The following is a 22348-nucleotide window of genomic DNA, read 5'->3' on the forward strand; positions in this document are numbered from 1 at the left end:
TAATCCATGTGCAATACTGTCATAATCATGTGCAATACTGTCGTATTCATGTGCAATACTGTCAGAATCCATGTGCAATACTGTCATAATCATGTGCAATACTGTCATAATCATGTCCAGTATGGCCATAATCATGTGCAGTATGGTTATGATCATGTGCAATACAGTTGTAATCATGTGCAATACTGTCATAATCATGTGCAATACTGTCATAATCATGTCCAGTATGGTTATAATCATGTGAAATATAGTTATAATCATATGCAATACAGTTAAAATTAAGTGCAATACAGTTCTAATCATGTGCAATACAGTTCTAATCTCATGCAATACAGTTCTAATCATGTGCAATACAGTTCTAATCTCATGCAATACAGTTCTAATCATGTGCAATACAGTTATAATCTTATGCAATACAGTTATAATTATGTGAAATAATGTAAATCATCCCTGGTGCAATATTTTCAGTCCATATAACAGCCATTTACTGTAAATAAGAATGTGTAATTAGGCCCGAGCGCCACAAGCTGGCGAGAGGCCTATTAATCTCGTAAGGCCGTGCAAAGCACGGCTGCGAAAATGCGCACGAAATCGAGCGCGAAGCGCTCGCCCACTTCCAAACACTCACTAACGCACTCCTTCACTCATGCACGCCCCGTGCATACTAATTAGTAGTAGGAAAATGGAACATTACCGTTGTAAACGGGCGAAGCCTGTGCAAAAGTGCGCACTAAACGAGCACTTTACATTGAGATGACGACCACGAAGCGGTCGTCATCTCAATTTATATTTTATATGGGGATGTGGGGATGCTTTATATGCTTTATAAGCTTCGCGGTCGTCATCCCCATATAAAGCACTCATTTGCGCTAAGTACCTCACGAATACGTTCCCCATATCTTGCATGTTCCGTGCATATAAGCATGTAATGCAAAAATTGAACATTATTACTGTATAGAGGGCCAAAAACACAAAGTGGGCGGAGCCCACTCAAAATTAACGAAAGTACCCGTCAGTGACCAGGGACCCACACCATGAGGTAGGAAAGCGCGAGCGCTTTCCGAAAATGTATAGTTTATGATATTTGAAAAATGGGAAACATTGTTTTCGCATCGGAATATTATTCTTTTCTTCTTCTTCTTCTCAGGACCAACCCCCCTATTTTTCACCCAGTGAACATTGACGAAAAGTCACAAAAATTTGCACACCTCTAAAAATCGTGCCTCTCTACATTCTGGCTATTTCCCTTTTCTAAAATAAAAAAAATTGGCGCGTCAGCGCCCCCAAATGTGCCAAAAATGCATTGAGAGATGGGAAATGACCCAAAAAAAATCTGATCGTAGAATCATGAAATTTGGCGCAGAGGTAGATGGTGACACGTTGTGGTTCCTACTACTTGATGATCTCCGGTGACGTCATTTCCGGTGAGTGTGTCGCGTTTTCAGAGCTGTTCGTTCTTAGAGCCTTTTACCGATTAATCCACGAATTATACACACTATTTACGCATCATATACACGAAAGTGAACGTTTGATTTCTCCGCAAACAATCCGGAGCCTCAAGCCGCTCGCTTTTCAGTATTTCGTGGATTAAAAGCCCTCCTCACTCTCTAGCTCCAGCCTGAACTAGCCTAGCGTAGCCTAGCCGCTAGCGTCATGGCTGGATCTACCTTTACCTGTTTGAGCTGTCATATGTCGAGTCAGAACCCTGGCTCCTTCTCTGATGATAGGTGCGTGAAGTGCAGTGTAGTGGTAGTTTTGGAGGCCAGGGTTACGGAGTTAGAAGCGCGGATCCGCTGTTTAGAGGAGCTTAAGTCCAGTTATAGTTCGGTTTTAGCGCGAGGGCTACCGGACCGCGCTGCAGGGCGTAGCATTAGCATTAGCAGTAGCAGTAAGGCCGAGCTCAGCCCCTCAGCGTCTCCCGTGCAGCCGGGACTAGACCAGGAACAGAATAGGGACCATTTTGTGACAGTTCGGAGGGGACAAGGCGCTAAGCGCCGAACCTCAGAGCGCCGTGAGCTTCACGTCTATAATAGGTTTTCTCCCCTCAGCGATCACACGCCCGCTGAACACACGAGAGAAACTCTTGTAATCGGGAGTTCTATTGTTAGAGACGTGAAGCTGCCAGCTGCTAGCGTTAGGTGTTACCCGGGGGCCAGAATGGGTGACATCGAAGGAAACCTTAGGATCTTAAAGCGGAGTAGGACCCGTTTCCGGCGAGTCGTGGTTCACGCAGGCGGTAACGACGCCCGGCGGAGACAATCAGAGGTGCTCAAAGTTCAAGTAGCCGCGGTGTGTGACCTAGCGAAGTCGATGTCGGACACTGTAATATTTTCTGGTCCCCTGCCCAATCGGATCAATGCTGAATTGTACAGCCGTCTCTCAGCATTCAACAACTGGTTATCCAGATGGTGCCCTCAAAACAACGTTGTCTTTATTGATAACTGGAGTGCGTTTTGGGGAAAGCCCGGGCTCATACGCAGGGATGGCATCCATCCGACTTCGGAGGGTACATCCCTATTAGTTCGGAATTTGACCGATAGTCTTAGTCGTGTTAAGTGACCATCTAGGGATGAGCCCCAGGTGCAGAGCAGCAGTTCAAGACGCTCCTCTGTCGCTGAACTCTCGCCCGTTCTGTTACATGTGAAGTGTTCAGATTCAAGACAGATAGAGACTGTGTGTGTCCCTCGTGTCCCTCGTGTCCCTCGTACAAATAATGCCAAAAAGTCACATCTCAGAAAAAATATTTCAGGCGTCAGACCAAATAACTTAAGGAAAATAACAATCACAGATACACAAATGAATAAACACGTAAAATGTGGACTGCTAAACATTAGAGCAATTTCCTCCAAATCGCTCTTAGTTAATGAATTAATTAGTGACTATAACATAGATCTTCTAGCTCTAACTGAAACGTGGCTTCAACAAGACGACTACGTCAGACTAAATGAGTCCACCCCACCCAGCCATGTTAACTTTCAGACTGCCAGGAGCACAGGCCGAGGTGGTGGTGTGGCAGTGATCTCCCACTCAAGCCTACTCATGAGCCCTAAAACTAACAATGCATTTCACTCATTTGAAAGCCTTATGCTGTCAATCACATGTCCAAATATGAAAAACCAAAAAGGAGTTTTGTTCATAGTTATCTACCGACCTCCTGGTCCCTATTCAGAGTTTTTAACAGAGTTTTCTGACTTTATATCAAACTTAGTGTTAGCCTGGGATAAAATAGTTATAGTTGGAGACTTTAATATCCACGTGAACATGAGTGATGACGCTCTCAGTAATGCCTTCAGCGCCTTGTTAGACAGCATTGGTTTCACTCAGAATGTAAATAAACCGACTCACACTCACAAGAACACTCTGGATCTTGTCCTAACGTATGGAACAGAGATTAGTGACCTCAGTGTCCTCCCTCAAAACCCTATATTGTCAGATCATTTCCTAATTACCTTTCAGTTTATTCTTAAAGATCATCCAGTCCCACAAAATAAAGTTATAATGAAAAGGACAATATCTGAAAAATCTATCTCAAAATTCAAAGAAATAATAGAGCCAATATTCAGTGACATGTCATGTGATCCTGCTGAGAACAGTTTTAGTCCCAGTTTAAGTGATCAATGTGTCGACTTGACCATGAATTCTCTGAAGTCTGCTCTTGACGTTGTCGCGCCGTTAAAACAGAAGGTCATTAGGCCAAAGCGCGCCTCCCCATGGTACAACCAAGAACTGCGTTCACATAAACAAAGAGTTAGAAAGTTAGAGGGATTATTTCGTCGCTCTCACACCGAAGAATCCCTAAAAGCATGGAAAAGTTGCCTGCTGTCCTATAAGCAGGCTCTGCGTAAGGCCCAAACCAGATATTATTCAAATCTAATAGAAGTCAACAAAAGTAACACTAAATTCCTTTTCAGCACTGTAGCTAGGCTAACAAACTGTCACAGTGCAGTAGAGCCCTCAATCCCAGCTACACTTAGCTCTGATGATTTCCTCCTATTTTTTAATAATAAAATAAAAACAATCAGAGATAAATTAGATGAAATTACCCCCGCTATTAGCCCTGAACTAGCCCAAGCTGTAAATCTAACGTCCCATATAAATACACCTGTAAACCTAGAAAGGTTCACAGCTGTTGATCAAGCAGAGATAACTTCAGCCATTATGTCCTCTAAAAGCTCAACTTGTGTCCTAGACCCCATTCCAAGCAGACTCCTCAAATACATTCTTCCCCTAATTATAGACTCTATTCTTAATATAATAAATACTTCACTCGAAAGTGGCTATGTTCCACAGTCCTTCAAACATGCAGTCATTAAACCTCTTCTGAAAAAGCCTAATCTAGATCCCGACCTATTGGTAAACTACAGACCTATTTCAAATCTTCCCTTCGTCTCTAAAATCCTTGAAAAAGTTGTAGTAAAACAGCTTTGTCGCCACCTGCAGGACAATAACTTATTTGAAGTTTTCCAGTCAGGGTTCAGAGCCCACCACAGCACTGAAACTGCACTAGTTAAAGTCACAAATGATTTGTTATTAGCCGCTGACGATGGACTGGTCTCAATCCTGGTTCTGTTGGACCTCAGCGCAGCGTTTGACACCATCGACCACAACATTCTACTGCAGAGGTTAGAATGTGATGTAGGTGTTGGAGGAACAGCCCTCAGCTGGTTTAAATCCTATCTATCTGATAGGTTCCAATTTGTTAATGTAAACCAGAGCTCCTCACCAAGCTCTAAAGTAATTTACGGTGTGCCACAGGGTTCGGTACTCGGTCCAATTCTGTTTACTCTTTATATGCTGCCATTAGGCAACATTATCAGAAAGCATGACATTAACTTCCACTGCTCTGCAGATGACACTCAGCTGTATTTATCAATGAAACCTGATCAGAGCGATCAAGTAGACAGACTTAGTACTTGTGTGAAGGAGATAAAAACCTGGATGACACTAAACTACCTGCTTCTTAACCCTGAAAAAACCGAGGTCATTGTGCTTGGCCCTAAGCATCTACGAGACGCTCTATCTGAGCAGATAGTCACACTGGACAATGTCAGTGTAGCCTCCAGTTCTACTGTAAGAAACCTTGGAGTCTTATTTGACCGGGAGCTCTCATTTAAAGCTCATATAAATCAAGCTTGTAAAACAGCCTATTTCCATTTGCGCAACATCGCCAAAATCAGAAGAATCCTGCCTAAAAGTGATGCCGAAAAACTTATCCATGCATTTGTAACGACTAGATTAGACTACTGTAACTCCCTGCTTGCAGCGTGTCCTAAAAGCTCCATAAAAAGCTTTCAACTGGTTCAAAATGCAGCAGCAAGATTACTAACAGGAACAAAAAGAAGAGAGCACATTACGCCAGTGCTGAAGTCTCTTCACTGGCTCCCCGTCGAGTCTAGAATCAAATTCAAAATTCTACTCTTGACCTACAAAGCCATAAATGACATGGCCCCATCCTACCTCAAAGATGCTATAGAACCATATCATCCAAACAGAGCTCTTCGCTCTCAGAATGCCGGCCTTCTGGTGGTGCCAAGAGTCTCTAAAAGTACTGTAGGAGGTAGAGCGTTTAGCTACCAAGCTCCTGTGTTATGGAATCAGCTCCCGACCCATGTTAAATATGCTGACACAGTCTGTTCATTTAAGTCCAGGCTTAAAACGTTCCTCTTCGAAATCGCTTATGGTCAGAGTAGTTAGGAACAGAAAGATAAACCCACAGCTTCAGCTACGCTACCCTAGGAGTAACTATGCTGGGGGAAGTATGACAGCTTGAGCACTATCCTCTTCTTCTTCTGACTACTTATGCTATCAAACAATATTTATTTTTTGATTCCACTTGCAAACTGTTCACCGCCTTCTTTTCTTTCTCTCACTCCTGAGGACCTGTGGACCCAGATGCCCCTCCCCTGGTGAAGTGGTCCCTGCCCTGTGTGGACGGTCCCTCATCTGCCTGAAGAGTGGCTCCAGTTCGCCTCAGTCGGTCCCTCTTCTGCCTGAAGAGTGGGTCCAGCTCGCCTCCGACGGTCCCTCATCTGCCTGAAGAGTGGGTCCAGCTCGCCTCCGACGGTCCCTCTTCTGCCTGAAGAGTGGGTCCAGCTCGACTCAGACGGTCCCTCATCTGCCTGAAGAGTGGGTCCAGCTCGACTCAGACGGTCCCTCTTCTGCCTGAAGAGTGGGTCCAGCTCGACTCAGACGGTCCCTCATCTGCCTGAAGAGTGGGTCCAGCTCGACTCAGTCGGTCCCTCTTCTGCCTGAAGAGTGGGTCCAGCTCCAGTCTCCTCGTGTCCGTCTGTCCGTCTGTGAGAGTCGGATCTCTCCTTCACTGGAACTCCTCCAGGTTTCTACGCTTTTTTCCCAAAGAGGTTTTTTTTGTAGTTTTTCCTGGCCGAGAAGGAGAGTCTAAGGACAGAGGACCCTGGGACATCGTCCCTCGCCACCACAGACATTGTCTGACTTCATCGCCACCACAGACATTGTCTGACTTCATCGCCACCACAGACATTGTCTGACTCCATCGCCACCACAGACATTGTTGATTCATTTCTCCCTGTGGCCCTCAGAGGCAACTGTTGTTGTGATTTTGGGCCTTACAAAAATAAATTGATTTGATTTGATTTGATTTGACAAGAGAAGTAAAAAATATTATTACGGCAACGCCGTCCGCCCAACCACATATCGGCCATATTGCTTCAAAAATGGCTAAACATGACTTCGGAGTTTTTCCAAACGTCGTACTTTTACGAACTCCTCCCAGGGCGTTGGCCCTAAAAAGCTGAAATTTGGTGAAAATGCTACTGAGGAGTGGGACATCAAAAGTTATCCAAATTACATTGATACCTGTCACGGTCTCTGCGCGGCAAAGCCGCAAACTGTAGCAAGAATTTCAGAAATCTCCCAAATTTTACATTTCTGCCGTTTGCGCAGATAAAGTCCGAATTGCGTCAAATTAGAATCAGTTGTTAAACTCTTTGCCCTAAACCTACTTGAAGTGAAATAAATTAATTTGGAGCCACAGCACCCCCTACAGATTTTATATGGAGGTTAAATGTTTAGTTTTGCGAAATTATATGAAATTTGACACACAACTCAATTTTAGAATCCCCATCAAAAAAGTAAATGAGACCCATGTCATAATTGTTATGGCTTTGCCGTAACGATGACCGAAACCTTCCATGTTATTGCAATGGGGAAATCGCCAGAACATGTTTACACTTTAGACTTTCACAAACTCCTCTTAGGGCGTAAGAAATTTGGTGAGACTCATCTTCAGGGGTCGACCATCAAAAGTTATCCACATTTTTATTCAAAGAGTCACGGTGTCTGTGCGGCAAAGCCGCACATTTTGCCAAGAATTCAAAATAAAATTGCTTTTTGATGGTAAAACAAAGGGGAGAAGATGTGACAGCGTCACAGATTCAGCAGTAGGCGTAATAAAAGGACAATTGGGGCGCGTTAGCGCCCCCTCCTCTAGCGGCGGCGTAGCGAGGGCCGATCATTGCCGCTTGCGGCTATATTTTGTATATTATTCTTATTTAAATGTTTCGCTCTACTTATATTTTTACCAGATTTAAGTATTATATTTATAGTAAGTTATCTGTTTTTATGACTCCAATTCATTTCCCCACTGTGGGACTAATAAAGGTTCTCTCATTTTAACCTGGAGGATGTGAACCTTCTGCTTGTAACTACCACTGGACCAACACTAACACATGTGACCTTTTATTGTTGTATTGCTCGTGAATCATTGTGTGCCAATTTTTGAGATAAATCTAGTGATCCATCCGATGCACTCACATTAGAGCACACAACAGCGTATTGAGTAAAAAACATGCGATAACGTCACATTTACACGGGAAACAAGCGAGCGATAACGACTCTTCAACTTTCTCACATGTTCAAGAGTCAAACGTGAACTAGACGCCACTGACAAATCTGTTTTTAAATCGTTTCATTAAGAGTAAATCAAAGTAAAAGCGGGATCAGACGGAGACTCCCACTGTCGTCTGCCTCGTCATGGACACTTCATCAAACCTCTTTGCACCAGCTTCTGTCGCTTTAGCGCTAATATTACTCAAAATAACAGGGCGGCCGGTTCATTTGAAGACTGCTTAGTGATACCTACCGAGATAACAACGCTTTGGTGCCGGGTTACCGCTATAATTGCAGAGGAGGGAAGAGCGTACGCCTTGAAGTCAGACCGGAAAAACTACAATTAAATAAGATGCGAGTAGTTGTTTTAATTAGCGTCATTATTAGGGAGTACGGCAAATTAGCTTATTTCTGTTATCGCTACTCAGACATTAGCAATAGTCTTGTTTCGCGTCGCCTTTTAATAGAGATGGCACTGTTTACTGTACGGCAGATGTTCTCGGGCGAGCTACGAGCAAAGCATAAGCTCAGTGGAAGGTCAGTGAAGCTCATTTAAATAATATCCAAACAATTCAGGCCTAAGCAGAAGGAGAAATGCAAAGTAATTGTCCAATTACAGGAAAAATGTCACGGAGACGGCGGCGAGAGAGAGTGAGGGAGGGATGAAAAGAGAGAAGGGAGGGAGAGAGAGAGGGGAAAGTGACGGAGGGGAGGGATGGAAAAAGTGAAGGGAGAGAGAGAAGGGAGGGAGAGAGGGATGAAAAGAGAGAAGGGAGAGAGAGAAGGAAGGGAGAGGGAGGGGAGAGAAGAGAGGGGGAGAGAGGGAGGGGAGGGATGAAAAGAGAGAAGGGAGAGAGAGAAGGGAGGGAGAAGAGTGGGGAGAGTGAGGGAGGGAGGGATGAAAAGAGAGAAGGGAGAGAAGGGAGGGAGAAGAGTGGGGAAAGTGAGGGAGGGAGGGATGAAAAGAGAGAAGGGAGAGAAGGGAGGGAGAAGAGTGGGGAAAGTGAGGGAGGGAGGGATGAAAAGAGAGAAGGGAGAGAGAGAAGGGAGGGAGAAGAAAGGGGAGAGTGAGGGAGGGAGGGAGGGATGAAAAGAGAGAAGGGAGAGAGAGAAGGGAGGGAGAAGAAAGGGGAGAGTGAGGGAGGGAGGGATGAAAAGAGAGAAGGGAGAGAGAGAAGGGAGGGAGGGGAGAGAAGAGGGGGGAGAGAAGGAGGGGAGGGATGAAAAGAGAAGGGAGAGAGAGAAGGGAGGGAGAGAGAGGAGAGAAGAGAGGGGGGAGAGAGCAAGATAGACGGAAAAGAGAGAAAGGGGAAGGGAGGAGAGGAGAGCGAGAGAAAAGAGTGAAAAGAGGGAGAGAGAAAAGGAGGGGAAAGAGGAAAAAGGTGTAGATAGAGAGGCGGAGGATAAGAGGGAGAGAAGGTGAGGGAAGAGGTGAAAAGAGTGTGAAGAGAGAAAGAAAGGGAGGAGAGAAAAGAGCAAGGTGAGAACAAGAGAGGAAGACAGAGCCCAAAAGAGGGAGGGAGGGAGAGAGAGGGGAAGAGAGATGGAAAGGGAAAGAGGTGTAGAGAGAGGGAGGAGAAAAGAAGAGAGGAAACCGGGAGAGAGGAAAAGAGAGCAGGAGAGAATGATGAAGGGAGAGAGGAAGACAGAGAGAGGGAAATATAAAGGTGCACAGAGAGGCGAAATAGATGAAAAGGATTTAAACCAATTAAAATGTTGGACGCAGCGACTGCAGCTTATGTTTGAGCGTAAATGGAGACTTTCATCCTCGTCCTAAGTGCTTTCTTATTAGGCTGCAGTCTCAGAGCAGAGGGCGGTTCTTATTAGGCTGCAGTCTCAGAGCAGAGGGCGGTTCTTATTAGGCTGCAGTCTCAGAGCAGAGGGCGGTTCTTATTAGGCTGCAGTCTCAGAGCAGAGGGCGGTTCTTATTAGGCTGCAGTCTCAGAGCAGAGGGCGGTTCTTATTAGGCTGCAGTCTCAGAGCAGAGGGCGGTTCTTATTAGGCTGCAGTCTCAGAGCAGAGGGCGGTTCTTATTAGGCTGCAGTCTCAGAGCAGAAGGCGGTTCTTATTAGGCTGCAGTCTCAGAGCAGAGGGCGGTTCTTATTAGGCTGCAGTCTCAGAGCAGAGGGCGGTTCTTATTAGGCTGCAGTCTCAGAGCAGAGGGCGGTTCTTATTAGGCTGCAGTCTCAGAGCAGAGGGCGGTTCTTATTAGGCTGCAGTCTCAGAGCCGAGGGCGGTTCTTATTAGGCTGCAGTCTCAGAGCAGAAGGCGGTTCTTATTAGGCTGCAGTCTCAGAGCAGAGGGCGGTTCTTATTAGGCTGCAGTCTCAGAGCAGAGGGCGGTTCTTATTAGGCTGCAGTCTCAGAGCAGAGGGCGGTTCTTATTAGGCTGCAGTCTCAGAGCCGAGGGCGGTTCTTATTAGGCTGCAGTCTCAGAGCAGAAGGCGGTTCTTATTAGGCTGCAGTCTCAGAGCAGAGGGCGGTTCTTATTAGGCTGCAGTCTCAGAGCAGAGGGCGGTTCTTATTAGGCTGCAGTCTCAGAGCAGAGGGCGGTTCTTATTAGGCTGCAGTCTCAGAGCAGAGGGCGGTTCTTATTAGGCTGCAGTCTCAGAGCAGAGGGCGGTTCTTATTAGGCTGCAGTCACAGAGCAGAGGGCGGTTCTTATTAGGCTGCAGTCTCAGAGCAGAGGGCGGTTCTTATTAGGCTGCAGTCTCAGAGCAGAGGGCGGTTCTTATTAGGCTGCAGTGTCAGAGCCGAGGGCGGTTCTTATTAGGGTGCAGTCTCAGAGCAGAGGGCGGTTCTTATTAGGCTGCAGTCTCAGAGCAGAAGGCGGTTCTTATTAGGCTGCAGTCTCAGAGCAGAGGGCGGTTCTTATTAGGCTGCAGTCTCAGAGCAGAAGGCGGTTCTTATTAGGCTGCAGTCACAGAGCAGAGGGCGGTTCTTATTAGGCTGCAGTCTCAGAGCAGAGGGCGGTTCTTATTAGGCTGCAGTCTCAGAGCTGAGGGCGGTTCTTATTAGGCTGCAGTCTCAGAGCAGAGGGCGGTTCTTATTAGGCTGCAGTCTCAGAGCAGAGGGCGGTTCTTATTAGGCTGCATTCTCAGAGCAGAGGGCGGTTCTGATTAGGCTGCAGTCTCAGAGCAGAGGGCGGTTCTTATTAGGCTGCAGTCTCAGAGCAGAGGGCGGTTCTTATTAGGGTGCAGTCTCAGAGCAGAGGGTGGTTCTTATTAGGGTGCAGTCTCAGAGCAGAAGGCGGTTCTTATTAGGGTGCAGTCTCAGAGCAGAGGGCGGTTCTTATTAGGCTGCAGTCTCAGAGCAGAAGGCGGTTCTTATTAGGCTGCAGTCTCAGAGAAGAGGGCGGTTCTTATTAGGCTGCAGTTTCAGAGCAGAGGGCGGTTCTTATTAGGCTGCAGTCTCAGAGCAGAGGGCGGTTCTTATTAGGCTGCAGTCTCAGAGCAGAGGGCAGTTCTTATTAGGCTGCAGTCTCAGAGCAGAAGGCGGTTCTTATTAGGCTGCAGTCTCAGAGCAGAGGGCGGTTCTTATTAGGCTGCAGTCTCAGAGCAGAGGGCGGTTCTTATTAGGCTGCAGTCTCAGAGCCGAGGTAAGTTCTTATTAGGCTGCAGTGTCAGAGCCGAGGTAAGTTCTTATTAGGCTGCAGTCTCAGAGCAGAGGGCAGTTCTTATTAGGCTGCAGTCTCAGAGCCGAGGTAGGTTCTTATTAGGCTGCAGTCTCGGAGCCGAGGTAGGTTCTTATTAGGCTGCAGTCTCAGAGCCGAGGTAGGTTCTTATTAGGCTGCAGTCTCAGAGCCGAGGAAGGTTCTTATTAGGCTGCAGTCTCAGAGCCGAGGTAGGTAGAGTTCTTATTAGGCTGCAGTCTCAGAGCAGAGGGCAGTTCTTATTAGGCTGCAGTCTCAGAGCAGAGGGCGGTTCTTATTAGGCTGCAGTCTCAGAGCAGAGGGCGGTTCTTATTAGGCTGCAGTCTCAGAGCAGAAGGCGGTTCTTATTAGGCTGCAGTCTCAGAGCAGAGGGCGGTTCTTATTAGGCTGCAGTCTCAGAGCAGAAGGCGGTTCTTATTAGGCTGCAGTCTCAGAGCAGAGGGCGGTTCTTATTAGGCTGCAGTCTCAGAGCAGAAGGCGGTTCTTATTAGGCTGCAGTCACAGAGCAGAGGGCGGTTCTTATTAGGCTGCAGTCTCAGAGCAGAGGGCGGTTCTTATTAGGCTGCAGTCTCAGAGCTGAGGGCGGTTCTTATTAGGCTGCAGTCTCAGAGCAGAGGGCGGTTCTTATTAGGCTGCAGTCTCAGAGCAGAGGGCGGTTCTTATTAGGCTGCAGTCTCAGAGCAGAGGGCGGTTCTTATTAGGCTGCAGTCTCAGAGCAGAGGGCGGTTCTCATTAGGCTGCAGTCTCAGAGCAGAGGGCGGTTCTTATTAGGCTGCAGTCTCAGAGCCGAGGTAAGTTCTTATTAGGCTGCAGTGTCAGAGCCGAGGTAAGTTCTTATTAGGCTGCAGTCTCAGAGCCGAGGTAGGTTCTTATTAGGCTGCAGTCTCAGAGCCGAGGTAGGTTCTTATTAGGCTGCAGTCTCAGAGCAGAGGGCAGTTCTTATTAGGCTGCAGTCTCAGAGCCGAGGTAGGTTCTTATTAGGCTGCAGTCTCAGAGCCGAGGTAGGTTCTTATTAGGCTGCAGTCTCAGAGCCGAGGTAGGTTCTTATTAGGCTGCAGTCTCAGAGCCGAGGTAGGTAGAGTTCTTATTAGGCTGTCCTGGATTCAGTGCAATATTTGCCACAAAACAATAAGAAAAATAACAAACATACAACGACAGCAAAGTCACAATCAAAATGAATGCTTAAGAAAAGAGATTTTAAAAGTGACAAAGTAAAGTGCATATAAAGTGCATGTAAAGTGTATGTAAAGTACATGTAGAGGACATGTAAAGTGCATGTAGAGTACATGTAAAGTGCATGTAAAGGACATGTAAAGTGCATGTAGAGGACATGTAAAGTGCATGTAAAGCGCATGTAGAGGACATGTAAAGTGCATGTAAAGGACATGTAAAGTGCATGTAGAGTACATGTAAAGTGCATGTAAAGCGCATGTAGAGGACATGTAAAGTGCATGTAGAGGACATGTAAAGTGCATGTAAAGCGCATGTAGAGGACATGTAAAGTGCATGTAGAGGACATGTAAAGTGCATGTAGAGGACATGTAAAGTGCATGTAGAGGACATGTAAAGTGCATGTAAAGGACATGTAAAGTGCATGTAGAGGACATGTAAAGTGCATGTAAAGCGCATGTAGAGGACATGTAAAGTGCATGTAGAGGACATGTAAAGTGCATGTAGAGTACATGTAAGGTGCATGTAGAGGACATGTAAAGTGCATGTAAAGTGTATTTAAAGTACATGTAGAGTACATGTAAAGTGCATGTAAAGCGCATGTAGAGGACATGTAAAGTGCATGTAGAGTACATGTAAATGCATGTAAAGTGACAAAGTAAAGTGCATGTAAAGTACATGTAGAGTAGTGCATGTAAAGTAGTGCATGTAAAGTGCATGTAAAGTAGTGCATGTAAAGTGCATGTAAAGTAGTGCATGTAAAGTAGTGCATGTACAGTGTATGTAAAGTAGTGCATGTACAGTGTATGTAAAGTGACAAAGTAAAGTGCATGTAAAGTAGTGCATGTAAAGTGCATGTAAAATGCATGTAAAGTGGTGCATGTAAAGCGCATGTAGAGTACATGTAAAGTGCATGTAAAGTGCATGTAAAGCGTATGTAAAGTAGTGCATGTAAAGTGCATGTAAAGTAGTGCATGTAAAGTGCATGTAAAGTAGTGCTTGTAAAGTGCATGTAAAGTGCATGTAAAGTAGTGCATGTAAAGTGCATGTAAAGTAGTGCATGTAAAGTGCATGTAAAGTAGTGCATGTAAAGTAGTGCATGTAAAGTGCATGTAAAGTAGTGCATGTAAAGTAGTGCATGTACAGTGTATGTAAAGTGACAAAGTAAAGTGCGTGTAAAGTGCATGTAAAGTAGTGCATGTAAAGTGCATGTAAAGTAGTGCATGTAAAGTGCATGTGTAGTGCATGTAAAGTGCATGTAAAGTGCATGTAAAGTAGTGCATGTAAAGTGGTGCATGTAAAGTGCATGTAAAGTAGTGCATGTACAGTGTATGTAAAGTGACAAAGTAAAGTGACAAAGTAAAGTGCATGTAAAGTGCATGTAAAGTAGTGCATGTTAAGTGCATGTAAAGTAGTGCATGTAAAGTGCATGTAAAGTAGTGCATGTAAAGTGCATGTAAAGTGACAAAGTAAATGCATGTAAAGTGCATGTAAAGTGACAAAGTAAATGCATGTAAAGTGCATGTAAAGTACAGCATGTAAAGTGCATGTAAAGTGCATGTACAGTACTGCATGTAAAGTGCATGTAAAGTGCATGTAAAGTGCAACATGCTGTGTGAGGAGCAGACACGCCTCGGTGGAGGTTCTCACCGATCTGCTTCGCGGCCTGAAGAAGGTTCCTGAGCTCCTGGTTCAGGCGCTGCTGCTGCTCTCGCTCCTGATGTTCACTACAGAAAGTGAGGATCTTCTGCCACGTCAGGCCCTCTTTAGAGAACAGCTCCTGTCGCTTCAGACGCTTCGCCTGGAAACAGAGGAAATGTTTACAAAGAGAAAGAATCGTTCTAATTTGATGCAACTGGAGAGATCTCATTAAAAGAGGTAAAAGATCTCGGGGCCCCTGCATGACTTCATGGAGAGAGAAACGTTATATCATTCTGAGAAGTGTTCAAGGCAAAGCAAGAACATCTCCATGGAGACAAGCTGGGGGCAGACACTTTATCAGTAACGTTACAGGTCAGGTCTGTGGAGAGACAAGGCCCCTCACACTAGGGCTGGGTATTGCCAAGACCCTCGCGATACGATACATAACCCGATACTTGTATATTCCGGTACAATTCTCTCATTACGATACGTATCCCGATAAATTTTTGAAAAAAGGGTCTTAAAAATGTACCAAATGGGTCATGTTTTTACTCTGGATAAGAAAATGTATGAAATTTCATGTTTATCCACAAAGCACTTATTTATAAATCCATTCTGCTCTAATAACTTCATACATCCAACCAACTGATCCAAATAGAAATATAAGGAACACATTCTAGTAAAGTATTGCATGTTTCATGGTCTGAACATGCTGCAGCAGCATCTTCTGCACAGATCAGCTTCTGCTCAGGTCCACAGCTCCTTCTCACCTCGACCAGAGGAGCAGCACAAACAACAGATCAAAAGTACTATTCCACCTCCTTTAAAGCCTACGGGCCACAAAAATTAAAAAAAATATTATTATTTATTTATTTTTTAATTAAAAAAAAATATCGATACTGTGACTCTGTGAGTCCATGACGATATATCGCCGTATCGATATTTTGAACACCGCCCTGCATCACACCAAAAGCAAATGTTTTTCAAATGGTTCTTTTTTTGTGTGCAACAAAAACATTGAACATTTTTAGCTGAAATCTAGAGTCTGGCTTCAATATTGAAAGTGTACTTCAACAGAAAAACATACACACTATAAATAATGTACACTTCTATCATAAATCGCAGTAATCCCTCTTTTGCCCAGGAGTGTTCCATCGTAGAGAAAGATTCAACACTGTTTTGAAATCAAGATGTTTCACATCTGAAAGTCATTCTCAATCGAGACGATAAACTTTATAATACTGAGGAGAAATGTGTGCATTTGTGTAATCCTACAGTAAAGCAGGGGGAACTGTAGAGGGAAGCCCAGAGACCCCTCTCTAGGCCCAGAGACCCCAACTCCAGGCCCAGAGACCCCTTTCGAGGCCCAGAGACCCCAACTCCAGGCCCAGAGACCCCTCTCCAGGCCCAGAGACCCCAACTCCAGGCCCAGAGACCCCTCTACAGGCCCAGAGACCCCTCTCCAGGCCCAGAGACCCCTCTCCAAGCCCAGAGACCCCAACTCCAGGCCCAAAGACCCCAACTCCAGGCCCAAAGACCCCAACTCCAGGCCCAAAGACCCCAACTCCAGGCCCAGAGACCCCTCTACAGGCCCAGAGACCCCTCTCCAGGCCCAGAGACCCCTCTCCAAGCCCAGAGACCCCTCTCCAGGCCCAGAGACCCCAACTCCAGGCCCAGAGACCCCTTCTCCGGGCCCAGAGACCCCAACTCCAGGCCCAGAGACCCCAACTCCAGGCCCAGAGACCCCAACTCCAGGCCCAGAGACCCTTCTCCGGGCCCAGAGACCCCAACTCCAGGCCCAGAGACCCCAACTCCAGGCCCAGAGACCCCATCTCCAGGCCCAGAGACCCCAACTCCAGGCCCAGAGACCCCAACTCCAGGCCCAGAGACCCCAACTCCAGGCCCAGAGACCCCTCTCCAGGCCCAGAGACCCCAACTCCAGGCCCAGAGACCCCAACTCCAGGCCCAGAGACCCCAACTCCAGGCCCAGAGACCCCAACTCCAGGCCCAGAGACCCCTCTCCAGGCCCAGAGACCCCAACTCCAGGCCCAGAGACCCCAACTCCAGGCCCAGAGACCCCTCTCCGGGCCCCGAGACCCCTCTACGGGCCCAGAGAACCCCTCTCCGGGCCCGGAGAACCCCTTTCCGGGCCCAGAGAACCCCTCTCCGGGCCCAGAGACCTTTACATTTGTATATTAAAAAACACACAAACAGAACAAAATCAAGAGAGCGAAAGGCAAAGTGTCCCAGTGTCATGTTCAGGTTCAATGGAAAAATCTGCTTTTCTATTGTGTAAATGTCGACCGATGTCTCAGTCCAGTCCAATCTCGATTTTCAACTTGATTTTATGTAAAAAAAAAAAAAGCTATCAGTGTTAAAGGCGGTGTGGACTGATACAACACACACGTGCGTTTGTTTATTAGCGCAACGGAGCGCATCGCATCGCTCGTCTCCCGTAGATTTCTGTCCACTTCTGCGTCAGCTCTTTCTCTGTCTTCATTTTGCCCCGTACACTGGGGGAACTATATTATGATAGATCCATTCGCTTAGGCACGTGGAAACGTGGGGACGAGCCTGACGCGGTTGCAGGTGAGCGATAGGTGCGTTTTATGATTGATACGTGGCAGGACAAATGATTTATCCACGCCACGAGGAAATATGATAAAAAAATTTGCTGAAAAAAATCGTCCATACCACCTTTAATTTACTGAATATAAAGGATACATACTTTTAATCATTGCCATTTAACACAAAAGTAGCCAGATTTGGTCCTCTAAAGTCAGACGTTCATGCTTTGGCTGAGGATTGGCTGTGGGCCCCTCCATTAAAAAACCCAAGCCAATTAGAAAAGACTGAATCGATTATTTGAATAATTACGCTGCAAAGTCCAATCCAGACTTCACAGGACGAGGCCCAAACAAGCCCAGGACTCAACCTGGTCAAACCACTCAGACTGATTAACTTATGGCTTATTATGATGCTGTGGAACGTGTGCAAAAAGAGTCTGCAGACACAATAAACCAAGAGAGTCCAGGCCTTTCTCATCTTTACATCATCTTAACCTGAATGGAACAGGCTCAGATAATAAAGACAATGATTTATATTCAAACATGGTGTGCAATAATAGTGGGGGTTGTACGTAGTTGAAGAAGAGATTGTTAAATATAAAGGAAAATGATTAATAAAACAGGGTCCAGATGTCTTAGTTTTTACCATGGGCCGCTCAAATGAGGAATTATACAGACTGGTTAAATAAAACCTTTTCTTTTTTTAATCCAGTCCGTTGCAATACTTGGCCTTAAAGAAGCAGCCAATATCCATGTTGAGCCCATGTTCAGGTTTAGACCAGGTTTAGACCAGGTTTAGACCGGGTTTAGACCAGGTTTAGACAGGGTTTAGACCGGGTTTAGACCAGGTTTAGACCAGGTTTAGACCGGGTTTAGACCGGGTTTAGACCGGGTTTAGACCGGGTTTAGACCAGGTTTAGACCAGGTTTAGACCGGGTTTAGACCGGGTTTAGACCGGGTTTAGACCGGGTTTAGACCGGGTTTCGACCGGGTTTCGACCGGGTTTAGACCGGGTTTCGACCGGGTTTCGACCGGGTTTCGACCGGGTTTAGACCGGGTTTAGACCGGGTTTAGACCGGGTTTAGACCAGGTTTAGACCAGGTTGGGTTTAGACCAGGTTTAGGCCAGGTTTAGACCAGGTTTAGACCAGGTTTAGACCAGGTTGAGACCAGGTTTAGACCAGGTTTAGACCAGGTTTAGACCAGGTTTAGCCCAGGTTTAGCCCAGGTTTAGCCCAGGTTTAGCCCAGATTTAGCCCAGGTTTAGCCCAGGTTTAGACCAGGTTTAGCCCAGGTTTAGCCCAGGTTTAGCCCAGGTTTAGCCCAGGTTTAGCCCAGGTTTAGCCCAGGTTTAGACCAGGTTTAGCCCAGGTTTAGCCCAGGTTTAGCCCAGGTTTAGCCCAGGTTTAGCCCAGTACTTGTTAGCACCAGTCTGTAGTTTACGCAATCAATTCTATTAAAAATCTGCTTCTACTCCAAAGACTAAATGAAGACATCAAAAAGGAACACACAGCTCCATTTTCTGTCACATTAAAGAGCTGCTCTGAGCATTAGCATTCGTCACATGCAGTAAACAGACCCAGCTCTCAAATACGCATCCTCTTCAGAAAAACACAGATTTAATGAACTGGTTTGAGTACTCACAGACACAGTACCTGAAACCGCCGTGTCACAACATTTGTTGATACTAATTTCTCACTTATTTAAGTTTTCAAACAGTCGGGCGCAGGCTTGTCCCGTAGCTGCAGCCTCTGTGGTCAGCCATGTGTTTGGATCCAGGTTTCATTACAATCAGCACCTCTGCGTCTCCTCGAAAACGCACAAAGATAATCTGGACGACTTCAGCTGGCCCGTTTCCCTGAAGAGTCATTTCTCAGAGCGTTAAACTGGAGGAGAGTCGGGTAAAACACTCTCGGTAACGTCACGGAACGGTTATGAAACAGAATCTTAAACACAGTGGTGAAAACAACACGCTGAGAGGACAGTTTGTGGAAAGGAAATGGCTCGTTTTGCCTCTAAAGTCTGTCGGAGACTTATCTAAATGCACTGAACATGAGTCATGAAGGTAAACACGGGAAATCCAAATGAAAACTATAAATAAATCCTACCTGACCCAATAGGGCAGCACTAAATGAAATAAAGACGAGATATTTCATGACTATGTATGACGATTGTGACAATATTTTAATGTTATTAAGTTCTCTCAAATCAAAACTAGATCTGCAATTAAACCATTTGTGTAAAAGTACTAAACTTAAGATCTAAATAAGGTAAAAGTAGGAGTTGATAACAAAAACAGGACTAAAATCTGCTTTAAATTTTGCTTTCTTGATGAGATAAAGAGGAGATATTTCATGACTTTGAATCAGGCTTTTAGATAGCCGTCCGTCTTGTATACTGAAATGTGGACGGGCATTTTCGAGTGCATGGACGGGGTCATTTTATTAATAAATCTTAGAAAAAACGGAAATATTATCATTAAACCGGGCCGGGAAGCGTTTGACAGTAGTCAGCCATTACAGTTTACTGTTAACAGGTGATAATTTGCATGCTGCGCGCTGATAGGTAGACGAACTGCGTGTGCTTGACTCTGATTGGCTGCCGAGCCGTGGTCCGGAGAATGCCGAAACTACTTGTTTGCCGAAGCTACTCGTACACGCGGTGCTTTAATTTGTAATAGCATCCGAAAATGCGCCGCATATTGCCTTTCCATAACCTTTATTAAGTACTTTTTATTAGTCCGGAGAATGCCGAAGCTACTCGCATTTTGCCTAGTCGGCCCCCGTACCCCCGAACAAAATTATTTGGACGGGGTGTTTTCAAATCCTATCTAAAAGCCTGCTTTGTATGACGATTTTTACAATATTTTAATGTTCTTAAGTTCACTCTAATCAAAAGTAGATATGTAATTAATTTATTTGTGTAAAAATACAAAATTAAAAGATCAAAATGAGGCAAAAGTAGGAGTAGATAACAAAAACGTGACTAAAATCTGCTTTAATGTTCCTTTCTTGCGGGACGCAGCAGGCCAAGGAACTCTCATTTTACTGCGGGTTGAGCGGGTTATAAAATGCTGACGTCGGTGTCACACGTAGCATCGTTTTTATGGTGTCAGCGGAACCACCTCCGCATCAACGCGGGGAAGACCAAGGAGATGGTGGTGGATTTCCGCAGACGCCACCCCACTGCCCCCTCACCAGTGAACATCCAGGGACGGGACATTGAGAGAGTGGACTCATACAAGTACCTGGGTGTTCATCTGAACCACAAACTGGACTGGACTCATAACACAGACGCACTGTACAGGAAGAGCCAGAGTCGGCTCTACCTCCTGAGGAGACTCAGGTCTTTTGGAGTGACAGGGCCACTCCTGAAGACCTTCTATGACTCTGTGGTGGCATCAGCTCCTGTAGGTGTGGCCTGCTGGAGCAGCAGCATCACAGAGAGGGAGAGGAAGAGGCTGGACAAAGCTCTGTCCTGGGCTGTGCTCTGGACTCGGTGCAGGAGGTGGGGGACAGAAGGGTCCTGGCTAAACTCACATCTATGCTGGACCATGAGTGTCGCCCCCTGCAGGACACTCTGTCCACTCTGGAGAGCAGCTTCAGTGACTGATCCACCCTCGCTGTGTGAAGGAGACGTTTCACAGGTCTTTCCTTCTGCTGCTGTCAGACTTTATAACAAACACTGTTAGTCCTACTGTGCAATTACTGTCGTGATTCATGTGCAATTACTGTGCAATTACTATGCAACTCATGTGCAATTCATGTGCAATTACTGTGGTGATTCATGTGCAATTACTGTGCAATTACTGTGCAATGCATGTGCAATTACTGTCGTGATCACATGCAATGGTATTTATTTATTTATTTATTTATTTATTTTTATCTTTATTATTTTCCCCCTCCATCCCTTGTTGGGAAATGGGAGGTTTTGTCTATGGGAGTTTTTCTTTATAAGAGATCTTCTATTGAGTGTTTTTCAGACTTCCTATAAGTGATCTGTTCTTCTGTATCTACCTCTGTATCTTCCTGCGTTGCATCAATGAAATTTCCCCATGTGGGACAATAAAGGAAAATCTTATTTTAGTCGCGTCTAAATCCAGTTCCTAGTTAGACTGGATTCCCTGTAGCTTTGAGTCAGATTGAAATAAAACACGCAGCATTTCGCAGCTTAACGTGTGAAGAACACGCGCGGTCGTCGCCGTCCATCATTTCTCTGTGCGAGCTGATTTAGCCGCGACTGCCTCCCTCCACGTCTGGCTCTGCTCCTGCTGCACTTTGTGACATAACTCCCAGTTCAATTTAAATCATTATTATTCGTAGCGGGTCAATTCATTTGCTCAGGTTCAGATCCTACACATTGTGACCAGTTAAAAGCTTCAGGTGCTTCTTCAAACCGACACAAAACCGTAGTAACTGTAATTATACTGGATTTCAATACTTATCCTTCAAAGCCCTTGTACTATCTTAAGGACATTTTTGAAACCACTAAATGCCACAGAAACATTCATTCTTAAGCAAGTAATATTTTTTAGATGCACAATATTGTTAAAAATTAGCAGCAATGAATATTTATTTTTGCAAAACATGAAATACACAAGTAGTTAATATCCTAAATGAGTCATAGAGGTTTCATTCTCAACTCTTTACAGCTCAAATATGATTGTACTGCACACAACATAAAACACAAAAGGTGCCAGCAATAAATATTGAACACTGTAGCAATAACTATTCAAAATCAAACTCAGGGACACATAATTAGGACACATAATTAGAACACATAATTAGGACAGCAGGATAATTATTGCTATTTAACGCTTACAAAGGTCTACTAGTACTCGATATCACTGATTCCAGTCGTACCTTGAGGTCCACGGGCTTTTCTGTGGGATCCTCCCGTTTACAGAGTCCAGAGAAGGACCTGAGGGCTCCAGTGAGACGAGGAGGAGGAGGGACCATCTTTCTGCTGCTCGTCTGCTCACAGGACGCAGACAAACGCTCTGTAAGACACAAGCATGAGACACAAGCATGAGACACAAGCGTGAGACACAAGCATGAAACACGGGCATGAGACACGGGCATGAGACACAAGCATGAGACACAAGCATGAGACACAAGCGTGAGACACAAGCATGAAACACGGGCATGAGACACGGGCATGAGACACAAGCGTGAGACACAAGCGTGAGACACTAGCATGAGACACTAGCATGAGACACTAGCATGAGACACAAGCATGAGACACGGGCATGAGACACGGGCATGAGACACGAGCATGAGACACGAGCATGAGACACGAGCATGAGATACGGGCATGAGACACAAGCGTGAGACACAAGCGTGAGACACAAGCGTGAGACACTAGCGTGAGACACTAGCATGAGACACTAGCATGAGACACAAGCATGAGACACGGGCATGAGACACGGGCATGAGACACGAGCATGAGACACGA

The 22348-nt window shown here is 45.6% G+C and overlaps 1 protein-coding gene across 1 annotated transcript in view; it reads right to left on the reverse strand.

Moving 5' to 3' along the window:
- Positions 1-21975, reverse strand: part of ascc3 (activating signal cointegrator 1 complex subunit 3) — a 227263-nt gene extending 205288 nt beyond the window's left edge. The window contains exons 1-3 of the mRNA XM_072461519.1: positions 21957-21975; positions 21757-21893; positions 14338-14488 (exon numbers count right to left, since the gene is read on the reverse strand). Of these exons, the coding sequence (XP_072317620.1) occupies positions 14338-14488; positions 21757-21893; positions 21957-21975 (307 nt within the window). The remainder of the gene's footprint in view (positions 1-14337; positions 14489-21756; positions 21894-21956) is intronic.
- Between the last annotated feature and the right edge of the window lie 373 nt (positions 21976-22348).

This window comes from Eucyclogobius newberryi, unplaced genomic scaffold (genome assembly GCF_026437365.1).
Source record: "Eucyclogobius newberryi isolate DKJ021-1_F unplaced genomic scaffold, fEucNew1.0.hap1 SCAF_3, whole genome shotgun sequence".
Taxonomy (NCBI): Eukaryota; Metazoa; Chordata; class Actinopteri; order Gobiiformes; family Gobiidae; genus Eucyclogobius; species Eucyclogobius newberryi.